Source organism: Trichomycterus rosablanca, chromosome 9 (assembly GCF_030014385.1).
Source record: "Trichomycterus rosablanca isolate fTriRos1 chromosome 9, fTriRos1.hap1, whole genome shotgun sequence".
Taxonomy (NCBI): domain Eukaryota; kingdom Metazoa; phylum Chordata; class Actinopteri; order Siluriformes; family Trichomycteridae; genus Trichomycterus; species Trichomycterus rosablanca.
This window is the reverse complement of record NC_085996.1, coordinates 15,393,937-15,413,541: the sequence shown is the minus strand read 5'-3', so window position 1 is coordinate 15,413,541 and position 19,605 is coordinate 15,393,937. Positions and strand designations below refer to the sequence as shown.

Below are 19,605 nucleotides of genomic sequence, written 5' to 3'. Positions count from 1 at the left end.
CTTCTGTCTACACTCACTGTCCTTTTTATCAGCTCGACTTACCATATAAAAGCACTTTGTAGTTCTACAATTACTGACTGTAGTCCATCTGTTTCTCTGCATACTTTTTAAACATGCTTTCACACTGTTCTTCAATGGTCAGGACCCCCACAGAACCACCACAGAGCAGGTATTATTTGGGTGGTGGATCATTCTCAGCACTGCAGTGACACTGACATGGTGGTGGTGTGTTAGTGTGTGTTGTGCTGGTATGAGTGGATCAGACACAGCAGCGCTGCTGGAGTTTTTAAATACCATGTCCACTCACTGTCCACTCTATTAGACACTCCTACCTAGTTGGTCCACCTTGTAGATGTAAAGTCAGAGTCGATCGCTCATCTATTGCTGCTGTTTAAGTTGGTCATCTTCTAGACCTTCACCAGCGGTCAGAGGACGCTTCCCACAGGGCGTTGTTGGCTGGATATATTTTTGGTTGATGGAATATTCTCAGTCCAGCAGGGACAGTGATGTGTTTGAAAACTCCCTCACTGCTGCTGTGTGCAGTGCTGAAAATGATCCACCATGTAAATAATACCTGCTCTATGGTGGTCCTGTGGGGGTCCTGACCATTGAGGAACAAAGTGAAGGGGCTAACAAAGCATGCAGAGAAACAGATGGACTACAGTCAGTAATTGTGGAACTACAAAGTGCTCCTATATGGTAAGTGGAGCTGATAAAATGGACAGTGAGTGTAGAAACAAGGAGGTGGTTTTAATGTTATGGCTGATCGATGTAAAATGCTGTTTTACTTCAAAGAATACAAACAGTAAGCAAACAAACAAATAAATGCAATAAACTTTATGTTTCTTGGTAACAAATGCTACGTTGGGCTTGATTTAAAGGGAAATGTTACTCACTGTGTACTCTACAGTGCCTGGAGGCTTTCTTTTCTCCTTCTTGGTCTGTCCATTGGATTTACTGTTGTCCACTGAAAGAGAAAAAATGTTGAATGCATTATAAAAGGAAATTTAAATGACAGTGATTCAGTAAAGTTTAATATAGTAAATGTGGAAGTAATGTATAATAAACATAAAAAAAATAATAATAAAGAGTAAATTAAACGAACACAGTAAACAGAACCAGTTCAGTCTTTAGCATGTTTAGTTAGCGTTTGTACTGGACTGTCACTACTGCCTTTTGTAAAATTTACATTCTAATCACCAAACGAGGATGGAGTAGATATATTAGTGTTTCCTGGCAACATGAGTGCAGTTATTATAACACACGTTTTGAATGTGTTGCGGGTGTTTAGGTGACACAACGATCTAACGTGTTAGCTCATCACTGTTGAGATCCGAGTTTGAATCTCAGCTGTTATTAACTGGCCTGGTAGCTACACATTGGCACGATTGGCTGATGGGTTGTGCTGGTATGACAGGATCAGACACTCCTACCTAGTTGGTCCACCTTGTAGATGTAAAGTCAGAGACGATCGCTCATCTATTGCTGCTGTTGGAAATGGTCATCTTCTAGACCATGGGCCGCTGTTGGCTGGATATTTTTGGTTGGTGGACTATTCTCAGTCCAGCAGTGACAATGAGGTGTTTGAAAACTCCAGCAGCGCTGCTGTGTCTTATACACTCATACCAGCACAACACACACTAACACACCACCACCTTGTCAGTGTTACTGCAGTGCTGAGAATGATCCACCACCCAAATAATACCTACTATGTGACTGTCCTGACTATTGAAGAACAGCATGAAAGGGGGCTAACAAAGCATGCAGAGAAACAAATGGACTACAGTCAGTACTTGTGGAACTACAAAGTGCTTCTATATGGTAAGAGAAGCTGATAAAATGGACAATGTGTGTAAAAACAAGGAGGTGGTTTTAATGCATCTGTGGTACTTTGACTGAGATGGATATATTTTAGAAAGTGATATACTTAGGAAGATATATCGCTGAAGGTAACTGAAATAACAGGATGTGCTAATGAGACCCATAAAATTATGCACAAAGCCATGTTTGTAAAATGTTCTCAAATAAAAGGCATGAATAATGCCTGGACAGGCAGAATGGTTATGTAACTTCCTTTACAAACAATAGACTCTGTCACCTGGTACCATGGGTAAGGTTTGTTGCAGGGGAGGGGGGCTTCCTGTGGGGGGGATTCCTGCAATAGGATAATGCAGGAGATGGTATGTCCTCCCAGAATGTAGGATGGTTCACACACATGAATCAAAGAACTCATGTTTAATCTGAAACATCTTACCTGATTCTCCACTAAGAGATCTCGCAGTTCTACTGGGCCTTTCTCCCTCTAGGTTCTTCTGGAGCTGTGCTGTAGGGACGGGCTCACAGATGATTGATCCCTTTAAGTCTGGGTTTGTCTGGTTCTCCTCAGCCTCAGCCTTCTCCGATTGGCTCTGTTTTAGCTGCCGTCTCTTCCTCAGCCTGAAAGTGGCAGAATGATATGACCGTATGTGAATCATTTTAAGCATGGCTTCAGAATTCAACCTCAGCTCAGTGCTAATGCTCTGCTGAGGGCACAGAGGTTTTCACTGCAATTACCACTCCCACCTCCCACACATTCAGCCCTTCTCTCTAATGCTGACTACATTCCTGTTATTTCAACTATGCCCATGTTGACGGTTTTGCCAGATCTGAAAAGAAGATAAAGTAATTTCCAGGTAGTGAGTGTGCTGGTAATGCAGAACTGGGCAAACGTCAGGGGAGCATAAGGGTGGATGTGCAATTGATAACCGAGTAAGTACAAAATGCTCTTCGAAACAGATACACAGTGCATCGCAGTTTGTTGCGTATGGCTGCATGGCCGCAGACCAGTCAGGGTGCCCATGCTGACCCCTGTCCACCGCCAAACGCGCCAACAATGGGCACGTGAGCATCGGAACTGAACCACGGAGCAATGGAAAAAGGTGGCCTGGTCTGATGAATCATGTTTTCTTTAACATCCCATGGATGTTCGTCGCTTACCTGGGGAACACATGGCACCAGGATGCACTATGGGAAGAAGGCAAGCCGGTGTAGGCAGTGTGATGCTTTGTGCAATGTTCTGCTGGGAAACCTTGGGTCCTGCCACCCATGTGGACGTTACTTTGACACGTACCACCTACCTAAGCATTGTTGCAGACCATGTACACCGTTTAATGGAAATGGTATTCCTGAGAACCACTGAAGTATAGGGAACACATTTTCACACAATTTAATGCCCGTCTACTGTTCATCTGCTTGATTTAACACAATGAGAAAAAATACAACATAAAATGTGTCACTAAAACATTGACACATTTAAAAATAGGCACACATCTGTCCATCGCAGGGCTGTTACTCTATTAGACTGTGAAATTTAGGCCAATTTCAATTTACCAACCTAGCTATTGTCACGTTTTGGAAGGTAGGAGAAAACCAATGCACATGGAGAGACAAGTTAGTCTAGGACCAATTTTGCATGACCAAACTTTTATTCAGACAATAAAAAAGAGAACAACGCTTATTTTGCATTTGCCAACAAATATCTAGATGACACTCATGACTTCAGATAATATACTGAGATAATAATATTCTATGGACTGATGAGTAAAAATCATCTGACCCCACATTTCACCATAAGAACATCATACCAACAGTCAAGCACTGCAGTGGCTGTATGATGGTTTGGGGCAGATTTGCAGTAAAACCTGGACAGCTTGCCATAATTGATTGAATCAGAAAATCCTGAAGGAGAATCCATCAATCAGCTTGTGACTTAAAACTCAAGCGCAGTTGAGTTATGCAGCAGGAAAATGGTCCAATGGTGGCTCGGTGGGTAGCAATGTCGCCTCACAGCACGAAGGTCCTGGGTTCGATTCACAGGTGGAGTGGTCCAAGTCCTTTCTGTGTGTTCCCCATATGTGTGTGTGTGGGTTTCCTTTAGAAGCTCCAGTTTCCTCCCACAGTCCAAAGACATGCAAGTGAGGTGAACTGGATATACAAAATTATCCATGACTGTGTTTGACACTAAACTTGAACTGATGAATCTTGTGTAACCAGTAACTACATGTCCTGTCATGAATGTAACCAAAGTTTTGATTTAACACAAACATGATGGTAAAATCCTAATAAAATAAATAAATAAATAAATAATGGTGCGAAGCACATAAACAGGTTCAATTTAGAAGGACTAAATCAAAGTTTTCAGAGTGGCAAAAGTCTTGATTGAATCCTATTGAAATGCTGTGTCAGGACCTTAAAGGGACAGATCATGCTTGAAAACCTTCCAATGTAGTTAAGTAAAACAATTCTGTAAAAGAGGGTGGGCCAAAATTCCTCCACAGTGAGGTAAAACACTCATTGCATCAGAAATGTTTGCAGTTGTTACTGCCAAGGGTGACACAACCAGTTATTAGGTTTAGTGGGGCAATTACTTTTTTTCACATTTACATTTTCGGCATTTAGCAGACGCCTTTATCCAAAGCGACTTACAGTAGTGTGACAGTATACAGTCTGAGCTATTGAGGGTTAAGGACCTTGCTCAAGGGCCCAACAGCAGCAACCCAGCAGTAGTGGGGTTTGAACCAGTAACCTTTTAACTACGCTATAACTGCCCAACAAGGGTACACTACAACTGCCCCACAACTGCCCACATGAGTAAAAAAGGTTGTGAATAAATCTTTATCTTCAATTAATGGAACAATCATTTAAAAGCTACATTTACTCATATTGTCTTTATTGTCTTCCAACAAATGTGACAAATTAGCAAAAGTAGAAGAAAACGAGTAAGGAGGAAAAACATTTTAACAGCACTAAACAACAAACTATTTCTTTAAACCTTCTCACTCCAGAGATTGGACGCTTTAAAAACAAACAACATCCTGTAACAACACTTGTTAATTTTAGCCTTTTAAATGACATAATACAAAAAAAAATAAGAAATTTTGCATGGGGACTGAGATATTCAGTGTCCAGTATACTGGACATTTGGAATTAAGAGCATGAAATGAGCAAGATTCTGAAAAAAATGTTCATATTATTATTACCATTATAATTAGGGCTGTCACGCGATTAATTTTTTTTTATCGTAATTAATCGCGATTAAACAACCAAATTAATCGCGATTAAACAACCAAATTAATCGTGATTAATCGCATTTAATCGCAAACTAATAACTAAGCAAAATTTGAACAGTTATGCACATTTTTTATTGCAAGAACATGTTTACCAATAAAAACATTCATAAAATTATGATAAAATTATTCAATCTAAATTATTTTTAGAAAGTATAACAAACGAGCAGAAATTGAAAAACGGCTCATATTTAAATTTTCCAAAATCAAAATTTTTTATCAGTTCAACCGGAAATAAACACACAAGCGCTGACGTGTATATTTGCTTCCTATATTCAGTGTAAATCAAGCACAAGTGTTAAGAAGACGGAGCAAAAAGTAGTAATAATGTTATGCTGCGTCCCCTGTTCTGACTTTTGTGTCTGTGGTAGTTTTTCCTGCCCTTTTCACCCTAATTTTCACAAGAACTACTTTTCCTTAAAAAAGGGCTATTCTAAGGAAAAGAATGTTGTTTTCTAACGTCTCACCTGTCATGTAATATGAATTACAAATATATTGCCTGGCCCTTTAAGAATGTTAAGTGTACTATAGGGGCATAGGGAGCAAGTGTGTAGGGAAGATATCAGAAATGACACAGTCTCCGGCTGTGTTTTTTTTGTTCTGTTAATCAGCGTTCTGCTTCATGCACTTTTAAGGAACGCAAATTACCACAGAGACACATACTTACAGTACATGGCACAAACAGCCCAATAAAAATAGTTTGATAAAATTTTTTAATCTCGATTAATTTTTTTAATCGTGATTAAAATTTTAACGCGATTAATGACAGCCCTAATTATAACATGTGACATATCAAGTACTGTACATTTATGGCATAATGTAATACATGTTTAAAACTTTAAGAAGTGTATACTAGTTTATACAGAAGTAAAAATTTACATTTTGATTATTTATATAAATATTTTAAATATTGAATTTAAAACTTTTAATTTTAAAAACTCAAACCTTAAAAATGAAAACTTAAACTTTTTAATTAAAACATTTAGCTGTTAATTTCCCCTTTTCTTATAAACAAACTTTCCTTTCCTAGATATATTTTAAAAACAAGGAACATTACTAAAACATAAAACAGAATATTCAGTTTGTCAATATTGGTTTTAAATTATCCACATACCTTTCTTTCAATATAAATATTTTGAAAATAAATTATATCTAAATTATTCAAATCAAAAGCTTTTGCATTTCAGCTTTGAGTTTTTCTTTTCTTTTTTTAACGGGACCTTGTGTGGAACTCATAAAAGCAGTTTCGTTCAACTTGAATGCAAAGAAATACATTACATTTTAAACATTTCATGCGTGATTTTTCGGTGGGTTTCTGCACCTCTGAAAGCTGGTGCTATCACTACCCACCACTGGCAAGTGCTCTGCCCCACTGCATCTAACATCTTGGCTCAGAATCACTTGACTCCCTATCACTATCCTGTTGATATTCATCCTCGCTACTCTCAACACTGCAGTCACTATCATCTAGTAATTTAAGCACCTCATCTACTGTCAGCCCTTAACATACACGAAAAAGATATGTACAATGAAAAATGCAAAAAGTAATACTGATGCACGTCTTCTAATTTATAGTTAGCATGGCAAACTAAACAACATTCAATACATTCAATCCAAATGTCCAGATAGCTGGACATAAAACATTTGCTCAAAATGTAAGTATGCGTAAATACATATTCATTGCTTATATCATTACCAATCATAACAAAAACCTTCTAAAAACACATAATTTTTTTAAACACTTTGGTTATATGTGCACATTAATAGATAAAAACTTATGTTTTGATCGGTCAAGGAGGCGACAAGCGCCTTTCTTATCAGCCGCCCTCTTCGGGTCTTTTTTCAAGAAGCTAAAAAAAATTCTCAATGTCTTTGACCAACCAGTAGAAAGCCAGAGTTGTGTTGGAGCGTCTAAAAGTGAGCGTGACAAAGTAAAACTTCCTGTCGAGTTATAAAACCCAGAAAAAAAAAGTCCAGTATACTGGACATTAGGAACAAGCAATGAAAAATCTAAAAATGGTATTTCTCTTTGGCACGGTTGCTTAGACACTACCTTCTATTTTTGGTCAAACTATTTCTTTAATCCATCACATCATACAATAAGAATTCAAGAAGGATTAAGAGACAGATTTTGAAATACACCAATGTACCAAACGTACAGTGCATGAAAAAAAAAAAAATCAACTTTCAGCTTTGAACTTACAGATTGGCATTCCAGAAGAGCTGCCGTCAAAAACCTTCCTTCACAACATAATAAGACTGCTCTTATTAAGCAGAACAGGAAGAAAATAACCATGTAGCCTTCTCCCTAACACTAGGATTAAATAATGATTACATGTGATCATGTGTACTGTGTACTTTCAACACTTAAGAACAGGTTGTAGAACTGGGAAACTCCTAGTGCAAAAATATTGACATTGCCAATTCGAACAATGCAGCAGGTACTGATGCTATACAGGGACCCACTGCTGCTGTTTTCACAGCTGTTACGGCTCATTTGATGCCCAAACATGAATCCACTTCAAATCCCTAGTGATTTGATAAGATGGGTGTGGACATACTACACCCGGTTTGTGTGAGAGAAATGCTAAAAGCGAGCAATCAGAGCAGAACATTTAAACTTAACAGTTACACTGATCAGCAATAACATTAAAAACCACCTCCTCGTTTCTACACTCACTGTCCATTTTATCAGCTACAATTACTGACTGTAGTCCCTCTGTTTCTCTACATATCTTTTTAGCCTGCTTTCACCCAGTTCTTCAATGGCCAGGACCCCCAAAGGACCACAACAGAGCAGGTATTATTTAGGTGGTGGATGATTCTCAGCACTGCAGTGACAATGACACTCTCTAAGACACTCCTACCTAGTTGGTTCACCTTGTAGATGTAAAGTCAGAGACGATCGCTCAACTTTTGTTGTCGTTTGAGTTGGTGATCTTCTAGACCTTCATCAGTGGTCACAGGACGCTGCCCACAGGTAGCTGTTGGCTAGATATATTTTTGGTTGGTAAATTATTCTCAGTCTAGCAGTGACCGTGAGGTGTTTAAAAACTCCATCAGAGCTGCTGTGTCTTATCCACTCATACCAGCACAACACACACTAACACACCACCACCATGTCAGTGTCACAGCAGTGCTGGGAATGATCCACCACCCAAATAATATCTACTCTGTGGTGGTCCTGACCATTAAAGAGGGTGAAAAGGGTGAAAGTATGTAAAAATTTATGTAATTGTAGAACTACAAAGTGCTTCTATATGGTGCTTCTAAGTGGAGCTGATAAAATGGACAGTGAGTGTAGAAACAAGGAGGTGGTTTTAATGTTATGGCTGATCAGTGTATTAAGTATACCATGTAAAATATTACCTGAAACAAAGTGTTATATATATCTATATATATATCTATCTATATATATACAGTGTATCACAAAAGTGAGTACACCCCTCACATTTCTGCAAATATTTTATTATATATTTTCATGGGACAACACTATAGAACTAAAACTTGGATATAACTTAGAGTAGTCAGTGTACAACTTGTATAGCAGTGTAGATTTACTGTCTTCTGAAAATAACTCAACACACAGCCATTAATGTCTAAATGGCTGGCAACATAAGTGAGTACACCCCACAGTGAACATGTCCAAATTGTGCCCAAAGTGTCAATATTTTGTGTGACCACCATTATTATCCAGCACTGCCTTAACCCTCCTGGGCATGGAATTCACCAGAGCTGCACAGGTTGCTACTGGAATCCTCTTCCACTCCTCCATGATGACATCACGGAGCTGTTGGATGTTAGACACCTTGAACTCCTCCACCTTCCACTTGAGGATGCGCCACAGGTGCTCAATTGGGTTTAGTCCATCACCTTTACCTTCAGCTTCCTCAGCAAGGCAGTTGTCATCTTGGAGGTTGTGTTTGGGGTCGTTATCCTGTTGGAAAACTGCCATGAGGCCCAGTTTTCGAAGGGAGGGGATCATGTTCTGTTTCAGAATGTCACAGTACATGTTGGAATTCATGTTTCCCTCAATGAACTGCAGCTCCCCAGTGCCAGCAACACTCATGCAGCCCAAGACCATGATGCTACCACCACCATGCTTGACTGTAGGCAAGATACAGTTGTCTTGGTACTTCTCACCAGGGCGCCGCCACACATGCTGGACACCATCTGAGCCAAACAAGTTTATCTTGGTCTCGTCAGACCACAGGGCATTCCAGTAATCCATGTTCTTGGACTGCTTGTCTTCAGCAAACTGTTTGCGGGATTTCTTGTGCGTCAGCTTCCTTCTGGGATGACGACCATGCAGACCGAGTTGATGCAGTGTGCGGCGTATGGTCTGAGCACTGACAGGCTGACCTCCCACGTCTTCAACCTCTGCAGCAATGCTGGCAGCACTCATGTGTCTATTTTTTAAAGCCAACCTCTGGATATGACGCCGAACACGTGGACTCAACTTCTTTGGTCGACCCTGGCGAAGCCTGTTCCGAGTGGAACCTGTCCTGGAAAACCGCTGTATGACCTTGGCCACCATGCTGTAGCTCAGTTTCAGGGTGTTAGCAATCTTCTTATAGCCCAGGCCATCTTTGTGGAGAGCAACAATTCTATTTCTCACATCCTCAGAGAGTTCTTTGCCATGAGGTGCCATGTTGAATATCCAGTGGCCAGTATGAGAGAATTGTACCCAAAACACCAAATTTAACAGCCCTGCTCCCCATTTACACCTGGGACCTTGACACATGACACCAGGGAGGGACAACGACACATTTGGGCACAATTTGGACATGTTCACTGTGGGGTGTACTCACTTATGTTGCCAGCCATTTAGACATTAATGGCTGTGTGTTGAGTTATTTTCAGAAGACAGTAAATTTACACTGCTATACAAGCTGTACACTGACTACTCTAAGTTATATCCAAGTTTCATGTCTAATGTGAGGGGTGTACTCACTTTTGTGATACACTGTATATACTGTATATATACAGTCCCTGACAGAAGTTCTGTCCGCTATCCATGTTGTGGAAACAAAAGCTTATAACCTGACTTTAAATTCATCCATTGGTTTTAGAAATGACTCATATGAAAGCTGAAACCCTCCCAAATGAGGTTTAATTTACGAAAATAAATTTGCTTCACTGCAGAAATATTGATCATTTAATGAACACAGAAAGGTCAGATTTTGGCAAGACAAAAGTTGTGTCGCCCACAGAAAGTAATGTGAAAATCAAACAAATAATTTACTTCAAATACAAAGATTTGTTTCATAACATTGGTGAATGAAGTTGTGGTGCTATTAGAGCCATATTTAATATTTTGTGTGACTTCCATGAGCTTTAAGGACTGCATCCATGCGGTTCGACAATGATTCATACAATTTATTGATAAAGTCATCAGGAATAGCAAAGAATGCAGTCTTACATGCCTCCCAGAGTTCATCAAGATTCTTTGGTTTTGTCTTCCAAGCTTCCTCTTTCATCCTACCCCAAACATGCTCAATGATGTTCATGTCTGGTGACTGGGCTGGCCAGTCCTGGAGCACCTTGATCTTCTTCGCCTTGAGGAACTTTGATGTAGAGATGGATGTATGAGATGGAGCACCATCCTGCTGCAAAATTTGACCCCTTTTATGATTGGGAATGTAAGAGGTAGCTAATACTTCTTGATATTTTAGGCTATTGATATTGCCTTCCACCTTGCAAATGTTTCGCACACCCCCATACTGAATGTAACCCCAGACCATGATCTTTCCACCACCAAACTTAACAGTTTTCTGGGTGAATCTTGGATCCATACGGGCTCCAGTAAGTCTCCTGCAGTATTTGCGGCGGCTGTGGTGTAATTCAACTGAAGATTCATCTGAGAAATCCACCTTCTGCCACTTTTCCAGCGTCCACCCGTTTAGCAGGCTGTGGGCCTTGGCAAATGCCACACGGTTTTTTAATTGCCTTTTGTTTAGTGCTGGCTTCTGGGCACTGATTTGACCATGGAGGCCATTTCGAGACAGAATCCTACAAACTGTTCTAGTTGACACAGGGACTTGAGGTGACCAGGCCTGGTGGAGCTCTGCTGCAGTGGAAGAGGGGCTGGCTTTGGATTTTCTAACCAACAAACGTTCCTCCTTAGCAGTTGTCTTGCGGGGTCTGCCGGACCTGGGCTTGTCAAAAACATCTCCAGTCTCTTCAAATCTTTTTTTAATTCTTTGTACTTGACGCTGAGACACATTAAAGGTGCCAGCCACCTCTGCAGTGGATCTGATAATCAAGGCTTTGGTCACAGGGTGGATTTTTGGCATGTTGTCAGAGGTGAAGTTGCAGTTCAAGTGAAGGTCTGGGGTGCTGGGGTTCTTTTTATACACACCCACTAATTAACCGATCAATTAGTGAGCACAGGTGAGGCTGTAAACTAGGATTGGGTGCATTATATGACAAGGCAACAAAACTTTTGTCTTGCCAAAATCTGACCTTTCTGTGTTCATTAAATGATCAATATTTCTGCAGTGAAGCAAATTTATTTTCGTAAATTAAACCTCATTTGGGAGGGTTTCAGCTTTCATATGAGTCATTTCTAAAACCAATGGATGAATTTAGTCATATATATATATAAATAAATAAACTCTTACACCATATGGCTAAAAGTGTTTAGACACCTGACCATGAGCTTGTTGAACATTTCACTCTGTGTGATTTCTTTTCAACTATAACAACGGTCACTCTTTTGAGAAGTATGTCTGTGGTAATCTGTGCCTGTTCAGTCAAAAGACATTTGTAGGGCTTGGCACTGATGTTGGTCAAGAAAGCCTTGGTGCTTAGGTCAGGGCTTTGTGCAGGCCACTGGGGTTTTGTTTGAACCAAGCATTTCTTTATGTCTTTATAGACTTTGCTTTGTGCACAGGAGCACAGTACTGGTGTAATAGGAAAATGCCTTCATATAATTAATTGTTTTATTACACCCGTTATCGTTGCGGCTGAAATAGATAAATTGAAATATTACAACGGGTGTCCAAATACTTTTGTTCATACAGGTACAGTTTGATATAGAAAAGCTCAAGACACAAAAATAACAAAATAAAATAAAACAAAACAAAAAAAAGGGCACAAAGTTGAAAACAATGGCAGAACATAATTAATGGCACCCTATGTTCAGTTTGAAACAAAGGACAAAGTCAAACTAGCTTGTGACTAATTAAAATAAGACTCACCTGTCCCCACCTTGTCAGTGTTCACATGACTTTAATTAGCCTATGAATGGTAGCATTGATGCTTAAAAGGCCAGTTTTATTTCCTGTTTATTCTTCACAATGGGCAAAGACAAAAGAGCTGTGTGAGCAGACCAGAAAGGCTATTATTTCCAAGCACAAGCAGTCTTAAGGGTACAAGACCTCTAAAGACCTTGGGATTCTGGCATCAACAGTTCGAAATGTAATCAAGAAGTTTGCTACTCATGAAACAGTCAAGAACATTCCAGAACATGGTGGAAAGATTGAGGTTAAGAGAATCCTTCAAAAGGTTATTTGAAATGTGGCAAAAAAAAAAAAAAAAAAAAAAAAAAACATGTACAATATCCAAAGAACTTCAGACTAAGCTAGATACATATGGAGTGATGGTTTCGACCCATAGCACACAACACAGGGCTGTATGGAAGAATGCCAAAGAGGACCCAACTGCCTTTAAACAAAAGTATAAAAAAAGAGTGATTGAACTTTGCCAAAATGTACATAGTCACATAATCACAATCCTTCTGGGAAAATGTTCTATGGACATATAAAACCAAACTAGGGCTCTTTGGTAATGCTTATCAGCGCTATGTTTACAGAAGACAAAACGAAGCCTATAAAAAAAGTGCACTCTACATGGTAGAGTGAAACATGGTAAAGGTGTTGTGAGGCTACTTTGCTGCTCTGGGACTGAATGCCTTCAATGTGTTACAGGGACAATAAAACCAGAGCACTACAAGATCATTTTAGAGCAAAATGTGCTCTTAGTGTATGAAAACTAAGTTTGAGTCAAACAAAATAGGTCCTATCACAGGATAATAACCCAAAGTACACAGAAATGGTTAAGAAGGAAGAAATGACTCTTTTAAAAAGTGGCCAACAATGAGTCCTGAGCTCCATCCAATTAAAAAAATCTTTGGAGAGAGAAGAAATCTGAATATTGAAAAAAGGAATCCTGCAAACATTCAAAAGCTTGAGGAAATTTTTGTGAAAGAATAGAAGAAACTACCATCAGGCAGACAGGTGCAGAAAGGTCACATACACCGATCAGCCATAACATTTAACCCACGTCTTTGTTCCCACACATGTTCATTTTATCAGCTCCACTTACCATATAGAAGCACTTTGTAGTTCTACAATTACTGACTGTAGTCCATCTGTTTCTCTGCATGCTTTGTTAGCCTCCTTTCATGCTGTTCTTCAATGGTCAAGACTTTCCTAGGACCACTACAGAGTAGGTATTATTTGGGTAGTGGATCATTCTCAGCATTGCAGTGACACTGACATGGTGGTGGTGTGTTAGTGTGTGTTGTGCTGGTATGAGTGGATCAGACACAGCAGCGCTGCTGCAGTTTTTAAATACCGTGTTCACTCACTGTCCACTCTATTAGACACTAATAATTCAAACCTAATTGGTCCACCTTGTAGATGTAAAGTCAGAGACGATCTCTGCTCTATTGCTGCTGTTTGAGTTGGTCATCTTCTAGACCTTCATCAGTGGTCACAGGATGCTGCCCACGGGGCGCTGTGGGCTGGATATTTTTGGTTGGTGGACTATTCTCAGTCCAGCAGTGACAGTGAGGTGTTTAAAAAAAACTCCATTAGCATTGCTGTGTCTTATCCGCTCATACCAGCACAACACACACTAACACACCACCACCATGTCAGTGTCACTGCAGTGCTGAGAATGATCCACCACCCAAATAATACCTGCTCTGTGGTGATCCTGGGAAAGTCTTGACCATTGAAGAACAGCATGAAAGGAGGCTAACAAAGCATGCAGAGAAACAGATGGACTACAGTCAGTAATAGTAGAACTACAAAGTGCTTCTACATGGTAAGTGGAGCTGATAAAAATGGACAGTGAGCGTAGAAACAAGAAGGTGGTTTTAATGTTATGGCTGATCAGTGTATTTACTTAATCAAGGTTGCCAATAATGTTGACCACAACTGTAAAAGTGGGTGTAAACCTTAAACTTTAACAGTAATAACAGTAAGTTACATTTTTGAAATATTTCCAATCAGCCAATATTTTGGTTCATGTGTAGCAGCAGGAGTGAGCTTATCTGCTTACAGTCTTCACATTACAGCACAAATTGTTGTTGACAGAATAAAATGAATAAAATTTTCAACCACTGATTCACAATAGCAATGTAGACCATTAGCTGCCTCATACATCATCCATTTTTTCACCACAATGTTAATCTCTCCATATCGCAATGTTAAGGTTGACGTAGGTAGACATGCATTACGAGAGTGTTGCGTTAAGCACACAAACTAGCATTGAGCTGTTGTGTGCATCATTTTAGGCTCAGGTTTCCCATTGATAATACCCCACCCCCATCTTTTAATGACTACTTGTGTGTGTGTGTTGGCTGACAGATGCAGCGGGTACATTATTTAATACATTTTAGACTGGGGTGAAAGTTTGCATACTTATAAAGGGCGCTGTGACTGAAACAAGGTTAAGAAACATTGGTGTATAAAACTGACATGTTAGATTCGTTTGTTTGTTTGTTTATTGGGATATTAGCGTCATGTTTTACACTGTGGTTACACTATGTCCCGGAGGAAACCCCCGCAGACACGGGGAGAACATGCAAACTCCACACAGAAAGGACCCGGACCGCCCCACCTGGGGATCGAACCAAGGACCTTCTTGCTGTGAAGCAACAGTGCTACCCACCGTGCCGGCCGACATGTTAGATTCGAATGAGACTAAATAAACCAATAATTATTAGTTTACCTTACATTACTATGTAAAACAAATTACATTTTTAAAATGGCTTTATGATGCAGTTGTAGCTGTGCAAAACCCACACACTGCACTGGCCTGCAAACTGTATCATGAGTTGAAGAATGCAGCTGAACTGGCAAATAAAGTGTTAATTTTTATACAGGGTGTAATATCTGTATCAGACTTTGCCCTGTCCTCTCACCACTTTAATTTAGTACTGCTGGCTTACCTGGAGAAATAGCTGGGCCTTTTCTCCTTTTTCTCCATAGAGGAAAAGATGGCTGAAAAACCTTATAGACAAACAACTCCAGGTCCCTGGTCCAGAAGTTTTAACTCCACTCCTACCCAACACTTTTTAACCTGTAAGAGAAAAGTTTAAAAACTATGTAAGAAATTCATGTCATCACATATGTCTTCAACAATCAAGTCAGGAAAGACAAAAATATATACATTTCCAGAGCTAGGCAATGCACAGTTAAACAGCTTCAGGTTATAGTTTATTTGTTTGTTTGTTTATTAGGATTTTAACATCATGTTTTACACTTTTGGTTACATTCATGACAGGAACGGTGGTTACTCATTACACAAGGTTCATCAGTTCACACAAACTTACACTGATCAGCCATAATATTAAAACCACCTCCTTGTTCCTACACTCACTGTCCATTTTATCAGCTCCACTTACCATGTAGAAGCTTTTTAAACCTGCTTTCACCCTGTTCTTCAATGGTCAGGACCCCTACAAGACCACCACAGAGTAGGTATTATTTAGGTGGTGGATCATTCTCAGCACTGCATTGACACTGACATGGTGGTGGTGTGTTAGTGTGTGTTGTGCTGGTATGAGTGGATAAGACACAGCAGCGCTGCTGGAGTTTTTAAATACCGTGTCCACTCACTGTCCACTCTATTAGACACTCCTACCTAGTCGGTCCACCTTGTAGATATAAAGTCAGAGACAATCGCTCATCTTCTGCTGCCGTTTGAGTTGGTCGCTGTTGGATGGATATATTTGGTTGGTAGACTATTCTCAGTCCAGCAGGGACAGTGAGGTGTTTAAAAACTCCAGCAGCGCTGCTGTGTCTGATCCACTCATACCAGCACAACACACACAACAATGTCAGTGTCACTGCAGTGCTGAGAATGACCCACCACCCAAATAATACCTGCTCTGTAGTGGTCCTGACCATTGAAGAACAGGGTGAAATCAGGCTAAAAAGGTATGTAGAGAAATAGATGGACTACAGTCAGTAATTGTAGAACTTCAAAATGCTTCTATATGGTAAGTGGAGCTGATAAAATAGACAATGTGTGTAGAAACAAGGAGGTGGTTTTAATGTTACGGTTGATCTGTGTATATGCCAAAAATGGATGTTCCTCACAGTTTTGGATAGTGTAGAGGGTAGCTAAACAAATACGTATAACAACAGATGGGCTACAGTTTGTAATTGCACCAAAACTATATGGCCAAAAGCATGTGGAAGCATGTGGACACTTGAACATGAACTGATTTAGACATCATATTCCAAAACCCTAGACATTAAAATCTAGAGTCTTTGCCTCTATAACTGCTTTTACTTTTATGGGAAGGCTTTCCAAGATTTTGAGGTGTGTCTTTGGGAGTTTGTACCCATTTAGTCATTTGTGAACTTGGGCACTGATATAAGACAAGAAGATCTGGCTCCAAACCAATGTTCCAATGTATCCCAAACGTGTTTAATAGGATTAAGGTCAGGGTTCTGAAAAGTCCACTTCAGTTACCATGTATTTATGGACCTTACTTTGTGCACAGATTAGATTTGGAGATGTCATTTATTTCATTGTTTTATCACATTGGTTTGTTTGTTTATTAGGATTTTAACGTCATGTTTTACACTTTGGTTACATTCATGACAGGAACGGTAGTCACTCATTACACAAGATTCATCAGTTCACAAGGTTATATCATAGCCTAGTGGTTAAGGTACTGGACTAGTAATCAGAAGGTTGCCGGTTCAAGCCTCACCTCTGCCAGGCTGCAACTGTTGGGCCCTTGAGCAAGGCCCTTAACCCTCAATTGCTTAGATTGTGTACAGTCACACCTGTAAGTCGCTTTGGATGAAAGCGTCTGCTGAATGCCTAAAATGTAAATGATATCAAACACAGTCATGGACAATTTAGTGTCTCCAATTTACCTCACTTGCATGTCTTTGGACTGTGGGAGGAAACCGGAGCTCTAGAGGAAACCCAAGCGGACACGAGGAGAACATGCAAACTCCACACAGAAAGGACCCGGACTGCCCCACCTGGGGATCGACCTTAGGACATTCATGCTGTGAGGAGACAGTGCTACCCACATTTGTTAGTAATAGAAATTGCTGGAACAACAGGACTCCATTAGTTAGAAGGGGTGCCCACATACACTGACATATAGCATGTAGGCATAGTAATGTGCAAAGTAAGCATACCTACTACGACGGCAAATAAGCAATTTATAGCAATGTTAATGTTTGTTTACATGCATTAATAAATGGTTTAATACATTTAAATTAGCTGCATGTTACAAAACACAACGATAGAGTTGCTTACTCACACCAACAGAATTATTATTTCCAACTAGCCTTCATTAGCCAATTGCAAACTATACATATTTAAATTTGTAACCTGAATTGTATAATTATAAGTCGTTTTCTAGATATATTGCTTACAAACTGGCTATTTAGTGTGGTTATGGACAATGGCTGTGTCCCAAATGACCTACTACTGTAGCAAACAGTAAGTCGGTTTGGAACGCAGGCATAGTTGACAACAATACCGCATCACAATTTCGTTTAATATACAAACAATATGAAATGGAGTCTACATATATGTTTATGCGTCAGTTTTCTAACTGCATATGACACATTATACAACAGGAAAAACACCATACTTACCCATAAACTACATCTTCTTATTATTCAATAGAATTCTCATTAGAAACTCCTATCATTAACAGGAACATTAGCTGACTGTTAGCTTTCGTTTTTATATCGGGTGCTAGAGCTACCGCCTCTTCGGTCTTTTCCGTAAAAACCCGAATGATGCACGAATAAAGTCCCTCTGATATAAAGCACAGCGAGGAATACATGCAGCGTTGTATTGCTTTCTATGGAAAAGCAAATCACATCCCGTTATTCACAGAAAACGGCACAGCAGAAACCCGTGTGTTTACAAGTAACATGCACTTATAAGCAGCTAAGCTGATAGGCCTGAATCACCAAGCTCCACCTCTCCCTCTACATACGGTACACAATGGCTGTGTTCCAAATGCCAACCTCGTGTGCTTCACATTCAACTGCACACTCAGGGTTGGGCAAAAACGCAATACTGCACATTCATTCGTTCATTTTCACTAACATTTTACCTTGTTCTACCTACAGGGGTTGGACAAAATAACTGAAACACCTGGTTTTAGACCACAATAATTTATTAGTATGGTGTAGGGCCTCCTTTTGCGGCCAATACAGCGTCAATTCGTCTTGGAAATGACATATACAAGTCCTGCACAGTGGTCAGAGGGATTTTAAGCCATTCTTCTTGCAGGATAGTGGCCAGGTCACTACGTGATGCTGGTGGAGGAAAACGTTTCCTGACTCGCTTCTCCAAAACACCCCAAAGTGGCTCAATAATATTTAGATCTGGTGACTGTGCAGGCCATGGGAGATGTTCAACTTCACTTTCATGTTCATCAAACCAATCTTTCACCAGTCTTGCTGTGGGTATTGGTGCATTATCATCCTGATACACGGCACCGCCATTGGATGCACATGGTCCTCCAGAATGGTTCGGTAGTCCTTGGCAGTGACGCGCCCATCTAGCACAAGTATTGGGCCAAGGGAATGCCATGATATGGCAGCCCAAACCATCACTGATCCACCCCCATGCTTCACTCTGGGCATGCAACAGTCTGGGTGGTACGCTTCTTTGGGGCTTCTCCACACCGTAACTCTCCCGGATGTAACAAAGAAATTTCCTGCAAAGGATCAATAAAGAATCTATCTATCTATGTGGGGAAAACAGTAAAGGTGGACTCATCAGAGAACAATACATGTTTCACATTGTCCACAGCCCAAGATTTGCGCTCCTTGCACCATTGAAACCGACGTTTGGCATCGGCACGAGTGACCAAAGGTTTGGCTATAGCAGCCCGGCCGTGTATATTGACCCTGTGGAGCTCCCGACGGACAGTTCTGGTGGAAACAGGAGAGTTGAGGTGCACATTTAATTCTGCCGTGATTTGGGCAGCCGTGGTTTTATGTTTTTTGGATACAATCCGGGTTAGCACCCGAACATCCCTTTCAGACAGCTTCCTCTTGCGTCCACAGTTAATCCTGTTGGATGTTGTTTGTCCTTCTTGGTGGTATGCTGACATTACCCTGGATACCGTGGCTCTTGATACATCACAAAGACTTGCTGTCTTGGTCACAGATGCGCCAGCAAGACGTGCACCAACAATTTGTCCTCTTTTGAACTCTGGTATGTCACCCATAATGTTGTGTGCATTGCAATATTTTGAGCAAAACTGTGC

General features: G+C 40.2%; 1 protein-coding gene across 3 annotated transcripts in view; it reads right to left on the bottom strand.

Annotated features, from left to right (window-relative positions):
* Positions 1–18,073, bottom strand: part of LOC134320533 (nuclear receptor coactivator 7) — a 38,683-nt gene extending 20,610 nt beyond the window's left edge. For 2 of the 3 annotated variants that reach the window (XM_063001945.1, XM_063001947.1), the window contains exons 1-4: positions 17,972–18,073; positions 15,289–15,419; positions 2,255–2,436; positions 897–967 (exon numbers count right to left, since the gene is read on the bottom strand). In XM_063001945.1, coding sequence (XP_062858015.1) covers positions 897–967; positions 2,255–2,436; positions 15,289–15,326 — 291 coding nt within the window. In that variant the 5' untranslated portion in view covers positions 15,327–15,419; positions 17,972–18,073. Of the gene's footprint in view, positions 1–896; positions 968–2,254; positions 2,437–15,288; positions 15,420–17,233; positions 17,495–17,971 lie in introns of those variants that run through there. The other variant, XM_063001946.1, reaches the window with a different exon arrangement.
* Between the last annotated feature and the right edge of the window lie 1,532 nt (positions 18,074–19,605).